Genomic DNA, 12,409 nt, shown 5'->3' on the forward strand with positions numbered 1-12,409 from the left:
CTATAACTGACTAAGGTCTCCCTAAATTGTTATCCCAGGGTCTCTACTCCTTATCACTCCAACTTCGACCAGTTTAGATCGAGCTAACCTTGCTCTGATACAAATTCAAACGGAGATGTCACGCCCCTAACCCCAATCCTGTTATAGACACCCTCCACTAGTCAGTTTATGCGACGTCCCAGGTTATCGTCGACCTCACTTACCCCATCTCAGAGATTTAAATCAACAGTGGAAACTACAAATACCCGGACAATTGGAACTGGGATAATTAGGGAGAATATACATATTCATTTCTGATTACCAAACTTATACAATATTCACCATTTACAAAACCACCAAATATAAAAACACATCAAACTACGAACCGCTGTTATACGTATGCATACCGTACTATAACCATCGATATCAAAAAGATCGATGACCTGGCACTCCATCCACAAAAATGATACACCTCCAAAACTTATTATTAGCCCCTACGCTAGCCTCTACGACCCTTGCTTGGCGTCCATTTCGAGTCTGATTCTTCGTCCTCTGAATCTGAATTCGCCTGATCAGACTGTTCCTCCAAGGACTCCGACTCTGCCTCAATCTCGATCGGGTGGTTTATATCACCCGATTCAGCTGGAACTTTGTCTTGATCCTCCTCAGCCGGCTCCTCAAAGAAACCATCCTCGGGCACGAAATTAGGGTCCATCCACTGCTTAAAAGGGAGTATATACTTGGGTTCTTCCTCAGGCTCTGCGGACTCAGCAGGCTCATCTTCGGGTTCTGCCTCGGGTTCCTCCTCTTCCGGCCTCTCCTCTAGGATCGGCTCTAGATCCACATCCATCGAATCGTCTCCCGCTAAAGACCCTTCCGGCTCCGGCTTGTTCTCAGCCCCTGAAGATCCCTGTGCCGTAGGTGCTGGATGCAATCCCGATTGCGCCAGACTAGTTTCTGCACTAGTCAACTCGCCGTCAGGAGGGGGTACGGCAGTCGGGTCCCAGTCCCCAACCAAATAAAAAAAAAACACCAAAATCTCGAACGGGACCGAACTCATCTACTCCGTCCCTAAAGAACCATGCGGTATATACATGGGGCTCCCACAAGGGTAATCCTACGTCTACAAAAACGATAGTAGTGTGCTTAATCCAGGTCATATTATCAACCATGGGAAACTCTGTAATCTCCTGTTCGGTGTGTACCGGTACTCCAAAACGCTCAGGTGGCGGTGGCGGGAGATTCATTGTTCCTGCCGGGGTTCTGAAATATTCGGTTGAAACAACCGTGAGATTACATCTCAGTAAGTACACCCTTAAACCCCACCTAGGCTATCACGTACCTCCAGACAATCACAAACACAATCACACATTCAAACATCGCATAACAGGCACACAATCGGTACTTACTTGGCATTCCCAGCGTGTAACCTGCACATTATCCATAATACTATATTTTTCAATCACATGCATGTTCGAATCCCAAGCCACGCATTCACGCTTGTTTCATCATATCCTTTTCCACACTACTCGCCAGTGACCCGCGTAATGAAACCGCCTCAGGTACACTGCGATCATCCCATATACACAACATTCCTGGGCCCGCGTAATGATATCGCCTCAGGCCATGTATCTTGCCCGCGTAGTGGTACCGCCTCAAGCTCAACATCCATTCTCGCAGTGTACAACTCGCGTAATGGTACCGCCTCAGGTTGGCTATATTTCTAGCACTCCTCGGCCCGCGTAATGGTGCCGCCTCAGGCCATGTATGTTGCCTGCGTAGTCGTATCGCCTCAGGCTTAACACCTACCACCTACGACACAACCCGCGTAATGGTACCGCCTCAGGTTGGTCGTCCTCCGGTAATACCGGGCATCGTCCCGCGTAATCGTACCACCTCAGGACGGAAATATTCCCACGATCGCACATACCACACTACTCACAATTCCTTGTTCGTTCACACACTTAGTACTTGCATGACAATACATTGGCTAATCACACGTGGCCCGTGCACACAACAATTCACACATAATTTCATGCTCATTCACGGCCAATTGACAATTAATTCAATCTAGCCCAGGCATGCACATAAGCAAGCACATTTCAACCAATCAATTGCACACCAATGCACCCAATTTTACCATCACAATTCAATCACAATACAAACACACCATCAACACACAAATCGGCAATTTTCTATACCCAAACCACGCCAAATCAGTTCCGGCTCTTGACGACATTTTCCCGCAATTAATCGCCGGTTCTAAATATCCAATTTACAAACCAAACCGAGCATCACAGCCCACTAATCAACCATCCACAGCCCACTTCCGACCTCGAAATTTCCATCAAAACTTCCTGAATTCAATCCTAGGCCCGCTAATCGATTCCACTCCTAAATCGTACAATTCCGCACCCAAATAATCCCGATTTCACCCAAAAATTATCCTTCGATACCCGATGTCTTAACTAAGGTTTAGAGCGCGACTTACCGGACTCTAGACTAAAGCGGCTAGAGCGAAAAGCGGCGGCGATCGACGAGGACGGCGGCGAACGGCGAGCGGCTTGGCGGCTTGGGGCGGATGGCGTACGGCGGCGGCGACGGCTTCCTTGCTGTGGGTCACGATCACGGGGAAGGAGAGAGAGAAGGAGTGGAATGGCGGGTGAGGCTGGCGGTGTTGCGGCGGCGCGGGCGACGCGGCACAGCGGGCGGTGGCCGGACGGCAGCGGTGCGGCGTACGGGCGAGAGGGGGCGGCTGGTCCGGTCGGTGAGGGAGAGAGAGAGGCCGAATGAGAGAGAGAGGAAATGAAGAGAGAGAAAGTGGGTCTTGGACTCAAATAGTGAGATTTTTGACCAAAATGGCAAATGACCATCTTGCCTTTGTTTAATCTTTTTAATCAACTGCCGAGATTTGATTTTATGTTGGAACCGACGGCCAAGATCGGATCTTACCCAAAAATATCCAAGGGTAATTTGGGAATTTCATAAAATTCCAAGGACAAAAATGTCCAACCAAAAAGTTAGGGCAAAATGACCAAAATGCCCCTCCTTCATATAACTTGCCCTTTATAAATTCTTAGGGGTAAAATGGTCACTTTCCTCATTTCTCATCGAAATTGAATTTTTTTGAAGGATTCGGGACAATCCAAAATTGCACGTTTCAACCGCAACGTCATCCTAATGTCCTGTTATGACTTCCAAATTTTCCGATGTCCAATTTGGGCTCAATTAAATAATTAAATTTTATTGAACACAACTCGAGCGTTTCTCAAACTAACGGGCGGCTTGTTGGGGAAATTCGCATATTCAACCCGTGACTGATAATAAATCGAGTTACGTGCAAGTTCATTTGGTTCGCGATGACTTCGGTTGTCATTTAAATTGCGAGGTTCGATCACTAGATCCGAGGGGTACGATCGTTCGGTATAGGTTCAGGATCATTCGTCAATTCGTTTCGTGGTCCGGCGGAATCACTTGTGATCCACTACTATGACAATGGCGAACTGACCCCTGACTATCCTTGGATCGGCCAACAGTGACTCAAAATGTCACCTCGGCGATTTTATGGTCGAAAGTCAATTCACGATCGAATTTTCTCTTAGTCGCACGAAATTTAAATCCCTGATTAGCCTTTCCCTAAAGGTTAGTGTCCTAGGAATGATCAATTCCGGACGAGAACTAACTACGAGTACATTTATAAAATCAAATATTTCACAAATCCCAAATGGATAAATTTTCAGGATGTCACAAGTGGTGTCCTTACACTTCGACTAAAACTATAAAAGAAAATGGATATGTGCATTAGAAGTCCTAAAACTTGTCATAAAAATACAATTGAGTTCTAAAACTTACAAAAATGTGCAATCAAGTCTTAAAACTTTCCAAATTGATTAAATTGAGTCCTAAAGGTTAACTCCGTGTAACTAGGCTAACGGAAATGATGACATGTCTTATTTTATTACTTTCTTGAGACACGTGACGATGATGTGCGCTTGGTGGCTGCCAAGCCCTCGCTTAGCCAGATCTGATAAGGGCGTTGCGGCCCTTGCCTGTGGCCGACGAGGGTCGGCCGGCCACCCTCGCTGGCCCTAACTCTAAAACCAAATAAAAAAAACACACAGAAAAGGAAAAAAAAAAGAAAAAAAACCATAAAAATTTCAAAAAATTATTAAAATATTAGTCAAAAATGTCCACATCAGTGTCACGTGGCCACCCAACGTTCACGTCAGCAATTTCTGACCAAAATTGACCTGATTGACTCAATTGGCAATAAGTGAAAATGTTTATAACTTAATTGGTAAACTTAAAAGGTTTATGACTGAATTGGCAGCAGATGTAATCGGGTAAATATATTTCCATCATTATTTGGAAGAACATACTGCTGAAATGGAAAAACATGTGGGCAAATTAAATAGGTTTAGGATTTTTCGGATAATTTTTTCGAAATTGCTAATGTCAAAAGATTTAGAACTCAATTGCTAAAAATTGAAAAGTTTAATTGAATTGACAATTTGGTATCCGTACCATACATTTTTTCTATTCCCCCTTCACTCTCTCTCCAATGAAGAGGGCTCCTCCATCATGGAAGATGGATGGAGCCGCGGATGGCCTTAGTTGTCTACGTACGATGGAGCGACTCTAAAAATTCACACCAACTCTAAAATTGAAAAAAAAAATGAACATTTTAGGCATCGACTCCTCGCCCCTCCTCATAGTGGAAAACTAATTTGGAATTGGACTTCAATGTTGTAAATAAAAGGGTTGGTTGAGCAATTGTATTTGGAATATGGTCCATAAATAGTAAATTGATCAATTTAAAGGAAAGGTTAATACCAAATCCCAAACCGGTACACTTGTGACAAATTTACTCCCAGCTAATTTTTTTATAATCAAAAACTCTAAACTAGTACACTTGTGACAAATTTATCTTTCATTATGTTGGATTAATATCACAAAAAATCACAAATTGATGAACTTGTGACAAATAAAGAGGTAAAACTCCAAATTGGTATGCATTACCACGTGTCATCTAACTAAACGATTTGTTGGTAAAATTTAACGGAAACAAACATAAGGTAAATTTATCACATATGTATCATTTTAGGGTTATTTGGAGTAAATTTATCATAAATATATCAGTTTGGGATTTTTCGTGATATTAACCTTTAAATGAATATTAGAAGCGATGGTTGCCATCCTGTCGGTAAACTCTGTGGGGTTTATTTAAGCTAAAGGTTGGGATAAATGTTGCCAAACAAAATGACAGACTTCGAAGATAGATTTGTAATCTTATATTTGAATTCACACGCTAGAGACAAGAAGAAACAAGAAAGAAAAAGCAGTGCAAAGGGATTGAAATCGAAATCGAGAAAAATGTAAGAATCCGTTTTTTTAGGACGCAAATGATAACTATTCTGTTTTCCTATTTTTCTATGTTTTTTTCTCAGGAATAGATTTGGAACAGAAATCCGTTTGGTAAAATAATTTCATTTTTTTTATTTCTGAGATAAATTTTGACTTGGAAATATATTTGAAACAGAAATGAGAAGTTAATTTTTTTTACTTTTCTGTTTCTGAAATAGAAACGGAAATAACAATTCTCTTTTATTGCTTACCATTGTCGCCCACCGCCTCACACTTGCTGTTGGCAGCCAGCCATCTGCAGCTGCTCACCGGCAGGTCGTTCACTGCTGCCATCGCCCACTGGCCGGCCACCTGCCACCGCTGCAGCCGCTTGCTGGCCGGCCGTTGTCGCCACCCGTCGCCCCTCACCATCACCTGTTGCTGTCGCCACTCGCCAGTCGCCTACCACCGCAGTCGCTCACTGGCTGGCGGGAATAGAAATTTTGTATTGTTATCAAATAAATTTCTATTTGGGGAAAAAAAAATTTGTGTCGTTATTAAACATTGCTTTTTGCTCAGAAACTCGTCCGGAAAGAAAAATAAAATTTTCAATTTTTAGCCAGAAATAGGGCCGGAGAAGAAAAATGTTTTCATTCGCGCCCTTAAAGTCCCTATGAAGCCGGGAACAGAAAACGAGCTGAAAAGAGAATCACAAGAAATTCTCACATCTACCATTCGTTTTTATTAATGCTGAACTCGAACTTGTAATGGTGAGGATCAAGGCTCACATCCGCCACGTCACCTCTCACCTCGTTCCCATAGCAAAAATCATTCGTTTTATGTCATTATAACGCAAAAATTATCAAAGAAAGTCGTTTACATTCTTGTGCGCGACCCTGCACAAAGTATAGCATGCAAAGACAGAAAGCGACATGCCAAGTATGAAGGCAATCTTAGCCATGTCTGGAGATGAATTTTCACTTCGTAGCTGTGGACACCTGATCCAAACTTCTGTACGAATTAATCAACCAACTATACACAAACACAAAACCAGCAGAAGATACATAGTTGACAAGTTCCATGCCTACTCGAAGATACCCGGCATGGGCACAGAAATTCCGGCCGAACGAAAAGTTCCTTGCAAAGAAATGGCATTTTCCTTCCTGATTCAAGCATCAATCAACTCCTCCCCCTCTGATTCTGTCAAAAGCACCCTGTGAAGAAGGAACAGCATGTGTGACTCAAATACGAAACCCTCTGAAGAGGGAACTCAGAAGCCTACTGAAGAGAGATTTCACAGAATTCTTCTCTTGATCTAGCTCGGTTACTTCAGATGCAAGATTCAATTCACTATTGTGGTCCTCTGATAACAAGCGCAGGGAATTCTTCTCTTGATCTATCTCGGTTACTTCAGATGGGAGATTCAATTCGTTATCGTGGTCCTCCGATAACAAGTTACTGACTACACCTGATGATGAGGGGTGGAATCTCATTGAAATCAGGCTCTCTCTCCCTCCCAGATTTGAAGTATTGGCACCGAAACTGCTTCCATCTTGAACATGATCCGGACTACGGAAACAAGCAATGCCATGAGGACAATCCCATGTCTTTGGAACTTCCTGATCCCTACACAACAGAAGATATGTGCTCATAAAAGATAGTAGTTTGAAAAACATCAATTCGAGTCAGCTCCTGGGGTCATTTATCCAGGGAAGTGAATCTTACAGACTATTGATAAGCCTTCGATCGGAAGTTAGTAAAAAAATATGAGACTTACCCATCAATACATTTCTCGTTGCAGCGACTAATGAAATCGTCTGCATATGTTTTGAACTCGCTGTCAAGATGTTCAACCACTATCATCGCATCGCTTAAGGGCAATACATCCCAAATCTTCAAGATTTGAATGTACCTAAGTTCCTTTAGTATATCGACAGTGCACAGCACGTAGAGACCTTCTACCTCGAATTGCTTCACCATAGGAGAAGAGCTTTTAGGGAGTAAACCCACATCGCTCTTCTTAGGTCTCCAGCCACTGGCAAGTTTTGATATGAGGTTCATGATTGACATCTTGGTCCTAAGTGACGTCAGCTTTCTGAAAGACTTCACAAAGTTGTCCCCGAAGAAAACCTGCATAGACAAAATAGTGGACAAGAAAACGTAATGTCATTGATTCTGCAAAAGTCGAATGTCCATATTTCTAAGAAAAGGAAACCATCTGCAAAGTGCTTTACCCTCCACCGAGCATTTCTAAATAGGTCACTATTTCCACCAAGCGGATCATCGAGCTGAATATTCTCTTTCTTCCCATCCGAAATGGCTTTAACTTCATCAGCACTGGAGGAACATCGTTGGCTCTTAGCATCACTAAAGCACTTAGCCCTCGCCCACGCATTTCTAGATAGTAGACTACTTCCATCGACCGGATCATCAAGCTGATTATTCTTCCCATCCAAAATGGCTTTAACTTCATCGGTATTGGACAAACATTCTCGGCTCTTAGCATCACCAAAGCGCTTTGCCCTCTGCTGTGCATTTCTAGATAGTACACTACTTCCATCGACCGGATCATCAAGCTCATTATTCTTCCCATCCAAAACGGCTATAACATCATCTATGCTGAAGAAACATCCACGGCTCTTAGCATCATGAACCAATGCTTCCCATACAGATTTACTTCTCGACAGCGTTCTCCCGTTTCCCAAAATCCAAAGAGAGTATCTAAATAGAGGCAGCAAAAAGCAGGGATTGTTGGTATATGACATCTTATGGCAAAATTCAAATTGCCCCAGTTAAGAAGGAATAGAAGAGACTACCTTGCCCTGGTGATAGTGGCATTGGTTCTCTTAGTATCAGAAACGAACCCAATAAAACCACGAGGGTTTGATCTCACGGTGGATACTATTATGATGTCTTCTTCACCCCCTTGGAACCCATCCACTGACCTCACTTTTACTGTGAAGCCTTTGACATTTCCATATCTTTTTCCAATTTTCTTTTGTATTGCAGCAACCTGAGCACTATATGGAGATATCACGCCAACACTTAGATCTTCGCCTGAAGATTTGCATGCTGCAGAAAAATCAAGACGATATAATTAGTGAGGGAAAAGTTACGACCACACTAACGTGAAAGTGTTCTGTACACCTCCGATTACTGTCTTACGTGTCCTGTAAGGCTGAGTTAATAACCTAAATGACAAGAACGCACATCATCTCCAGTGTCAAAAAGCATTTAAAGCTATGTAAATCTCTCCCAACATCCCAAGAAACTAAATGGACTTCACTGTAAGATCGAGCAGAAATATTCTTCTCTTGCCGCTTCCGCAGTCAACAACTGCCCGCCCATGCTCTACAACGGTATAGTAATAGGTGCATCCACAGGTATAACCAAACGTGCAAAGACATAGTAGTTATTTGCATTAATTCATACCATCTGGCAGAAAATGAAATTATATGGTGAAATTCTTTCATGGCTTACCTCCGTATAGATTCCTCAAAATCATCGAGACGATTCCTACCTCAACATTGTTTCTAAGGCTATGTCCATCATCCCCACCTTCTTCGGTTCCGTTAGAAATATCTATGAAGGAGTAGGGGCCAAACATTGGCCACGGCAAATGACATTTTACGTAACTTTTGCTGGTAACATTTGACCCATCTTGAATTTGATTTTTGTAAAAGGTGGATGCTGGAAAGCGACTTATCTCAGGATGCATCCTGTACTGGATATTGAGAAGGTGCCTTGGATGGCCCAGAGAACTCAACCTTTCGAATAGACTCCTTCCAAAGCCAGCCTTGCTAGAAAGCTGTAGAATAAAAATATACACAAACTTAAAGGTCAATTAAGCATAAAATAATTCATGTTTATGTATGCTTGTGTTAAAGGTAAATTAAGCATAAAAACTATTTATGTTTATGTATGCTTGTGCACGTTCCTAGACAAATATTCAGCGACAACATACCTTGCTCTCAACCATTGCAGGCAACTGACATTCATCTCCAACTAAAATTGCATGGCTGACACCTTGAAGTTTTAGCGGAATCATTGACTCGGATTCTTTCAACTGTGCAGCCTCATCAATCACCAATAAACTAACAGCCTCCATTCCCATAGTGTAGAGCTTATATGAGCAGGAGGCAGTGCAGAAAATCAAGGAAGCTGCTTGATAACAGAACTCAGCTATCTTGCTCTTACTTGCAAATGTTGCAAGGTTTAGCCTTCTAAGAGATGTGTTAAGAGTTCGCAAAACAGAGAGGCATTCATGTCTCTTCATCAATAATGCTGTATATAGTGGATCTGTGAGAGTTTTTAATGAAGATGGGTCCACTGAAAAAGCTTCCTTCAACTTTCTAGAATCCAACTTCTCTCTACATAGTGAAACTTCAAAAGAATCAAGTAAGATGAGAAGGGACTTAATATCCTGGAAATTTTGATCCAAAAGGTAACTTTTGGATACATGGGTGCATAAGATAGAGAGGCATCTTCGAAGACAATGTGCACTTGACTTGAATCTGTGCTTGAAAAATTCCAGAAATGATTTAAATTCAGGTTTGGATTCATTACCATTAGGCTTCGATATAATCATGCGTTCATTCTCCAGAAAAATGTGGTATTGGTCAACACAGTCATTGAGAGTATCAATCGTGGAAGGTAGACAATGCTGCCAACCTGCGAGTACAGAAAAGCACCGCTCAACACAATCAACGCGATGATCCAAGAATATTTCTTCCATATCTGAATCTAATTTCATCCGATCCTTGTTCCCAAAACATAGTATGTCTCCTAAGTTATAGAGCAAGCGTTCACCATGAGTGTTTGTGCACACCGATTGTTTCACCAGCTGCAAAACACGAGATGCCAATTCCTTGATGGCAACATTTGTTGGAGCACAAACAAGGGTTCTGTGTTTCCTTTTCAAGAGAGTAAAGAGCAGGGCTGCGACAGTTTTGGTCTTCCCTGTCCCTGGAGGACCCTGTATCATTTCGATGGCCGACCTGTGTTTACACTTGATTGTATTGAGACAAGATAGAACAGCTTTTGTCTGGGATTCATTCAGACTATCAAACAAGTTCTTATCGAGACTCTCATGCCCAGAGTCATGACTTTGGGTAATACAGAGATTGCAATCTTTCTCAGCCTGCAAACGAAAATGTTCTCATTTGAAAATTCACTCCCAAATAGCCTAAGTAAAACTTAGAAACTGCGAAAAATTTGTTGATTATGTTCTATCCTTGCACAACCTGCACTAATATTGAGCACAAAGGATCTTGTGATGTATAAACAAGGACTATCTCTAAATCTTGGTCATGCTACTGTGGCATTGAAATTTATGTGAATGCGAGACTCGGGGCAATCTTCTTTTGACTGTTTGGACAAATAACAAGCTAACTCAAAAGCAAATGTTTTTGTTTTTTAATAATCGATGAAGTTTTGTTGCAGCAATAATATGTTTACCGTATACTGTATGGAGATAATAAGTATGAAAATTAAAGTCCTTACCGCTGAATCCGTACAGAGGACTTCCCTTACAACTTTCAAGTTCCCAAATCTGTGTAGCACATTCCATATCCTATTGTTAGTGACTGCATTTATCAAAAAAACTGCATACATTGACTCCCAGGTACGATCATCGTTCACTTCATTGTCCAAAAATGCTCTGACACTGAACATTGTTGACGTTTGAGCATCCCTGTCCTCGTCTTCTGTAATTTTAGTGACCGATGCAAATGCCCATCTTCCTGCAAACCTTTCTAAGCTGGTAATGGTATCCGGCATAGCATTAGTTAAGATCAAAACATCCCCAGGCAAAGTTTTGTAAGGTTCCTTGCCATTGTCAGTGGACCTGTTTCTCCAGTAGTCCACTTCCACGTAGTAAGAATTCTTCTTGCCTTCAACAAACCCAGTGACTTTCGCGAAAGGCAGCTTAGATACATCCTGCATACTTGAACAGAGACTGGCTCGTGTTTCCTCAAGCAAAGGAAAGGTATGAGAAGCAAGGTATTGCTCAACTGATTGAAATGACTCCGGTACGGTCTCCACCTACAAAACGGGTGTATCGAAAATCAAACATGACCAACCAACTTCACTCGATCTATTGAGTGACTCTGTCCTCTGTCGTATCACGGATCGGACACCATATAGCATATTAAAAGAGCAAATATTCCCCCCAACACCTAATAACTTCGCCTCATAGAGACAGAGAGCAAGGTCCTTCACCACTATACAGCAGTCCAACTTCACATAGCAAGGCTCACAAACGAAAAATTGCAAACAAGGAACTAACACCATTTAGAACATTTTCGAGCTAACTTGTATTAAACTTATACTGATGATAGTACGGAAGCATGATCGGAACAACAAACTTAGCCCAAAAAAATGAAGAAAAAAAGAAAGAAAGGAAAGAGACTAAGAAAAGAGAACCTTGTCCCCGTAGAGATTGATATTGAAGATTTCTTCAAGAGACCAAGAGAAGATAATATCAATCAGGTCACTGCGCTTGTCATTCTTCCTGCCAGAACCAGCCTCCGCACCTTTTCTAGAGTCCATGGCCAGTTCCACTCCCTCTTACTTTCCCGTTGAAGAAGACGAATGCGTATGAGAATTTCAAGCAACGAGTGATTGAGAGAGCAAATATATGAAGAAACGAGCAGCTTTTAACACTTGTGAATCAATCCCGTCCGAGACGAGCATTTAAAAAGACGATCGATGAGTGATCGCGGGCAGTGCGAAAAGGAGAGGAGAAATGAAGCCGATAATAACTCGTGAAAAGTCTTGGTCTGCTCGACTTCCGTACAGCATTTGATACCATTTCACCGAAACTTTACATGCTAAGCTTTCTTCTCACGATGCAAGTGGCTTCGCAATACAGGCTTAATTTTCCCATGGTTCCCCACTTACTGCGAATCAAAGCAAGATGTATGCCTTTCCGACCCAAGAAAATGAAAAAGGTAAGGTATGCCTCAAACCTACGCACAATGGTTTGCTTGGGTTAAAGCTTTCTTGCATGCTAAGCTTTTGTCACTGTTACCGGACACACGGCTTTTCCTCATCTGAAACATCTGGTGTCCGACATGTTTGGACCAGC

At 42.2% G+C, this 12,409-nt stretch overlaps 2 protein-coding genes across 2 annotated transcripts; both read right to left on the reverse strand.

The window, feature by feature from the left end:
• Positions 1–478: 478 nt before the first annotated feature.
• Positions 479–5,676, reverse strand: LOC130138226 (uncharacterized). Its single transcript, XM_056311663.1, has 2 exons — positions 5,595–5,676; positions 479–903 (listed from the first exon to the last, which is right to left on the reverse strand). Exons 1-2 carry the CDS (start codon positions 5,674–5,676, stop codon positions 479–481), a joined length of 507 nt encoding a protein of 168 aa, XP_056167638.1.
• A 637-nt stretch (positions 5,677–6,313) lies between these two features.
• LOC115665940 (uncharacterized) lies at positions 6,314–12,150 on the reverse strand. Its single transcript, XM_056311507.1, has 8 exons — positions 11,746–12,150; positions 10,825–11,364; positions 9,287–10,462; positions 8,803–9,130; positions 8,139–8,394; positions 7,557–8,043; positions 7,100–7,452; positions 6,314–6,948 (listed from the first exon to the last, which is right to left on the reverse strand). The coding sequence occupies exons 1-8, from the start codon at positions 11,869–11,871 to the stop codon at positions 6,564–6,566; spliced, it is 3,651 nt and encodes a 1,216-aa protein (XP_056167482.1). The 5' UTR covers positions 11,872–12,150; the 3' UTR covers positions 6,314–6,563.
• Between the last annotated feature and the right edge of the window lie 259 nt (positions 12,151–12,409).

The sequence above is a fragment of the Syzygium oleosum genome, unplaced genomic scaffold, assembly GCF_021117445.2.
Source record: "Syzygium oleosum isolate NSW1041296 unplaced genomic scaffold, Sole_v2.1 Sole_v2.05, whole genome shotgun sequence".
NCBI lineage: Eukaryota > Viridiplantae > Streptophyta > Magnoliopsida > Myrtales > Myrtaceae > Syzygium > Syzygium oleosum.

Excerpts from the sequence above, each read along its gene's own strand:
- LOC130138226 (XM_056311663.1), bottom strand. The coding sequence starts at position 5,676 with ATGGCAGCAGTGAACGACCTGCCGGTGAGCAGCTGCAGATGGCTGGCT. Across the intron at positions 904-5,594 it reads TGAGGCGGTGGGCGACAATG|CACCTACGGCACAGGGATCT; the intron begins GTAAGCAATAAA and ends GATTGCATCCAG.
- LOC115665940 (XM_056311507.1), bottom strand. The coding sequence starts at position 11,871 with ATGGACTCTAGAAAAGGTGCGGAGGCTGGTTCTGGCAGGAAGAATGAC. Across the intron at positions 9,131-9,286 it reads CTGCAATGGTTGAGAGCAAG|CTTTCTAGCAAGGCTGGCTT; the intron begins GTATGTTGTCGC and ends TTTATTCTACAG. Across the intron at positions 7,453-7,556 it reads TTAGAAATGCTCGGTGGAGG|GTTTTCTTCGGGGACAACTT; the intron begins GTAAAGCACTTT and ends TTGTCTATGCAG.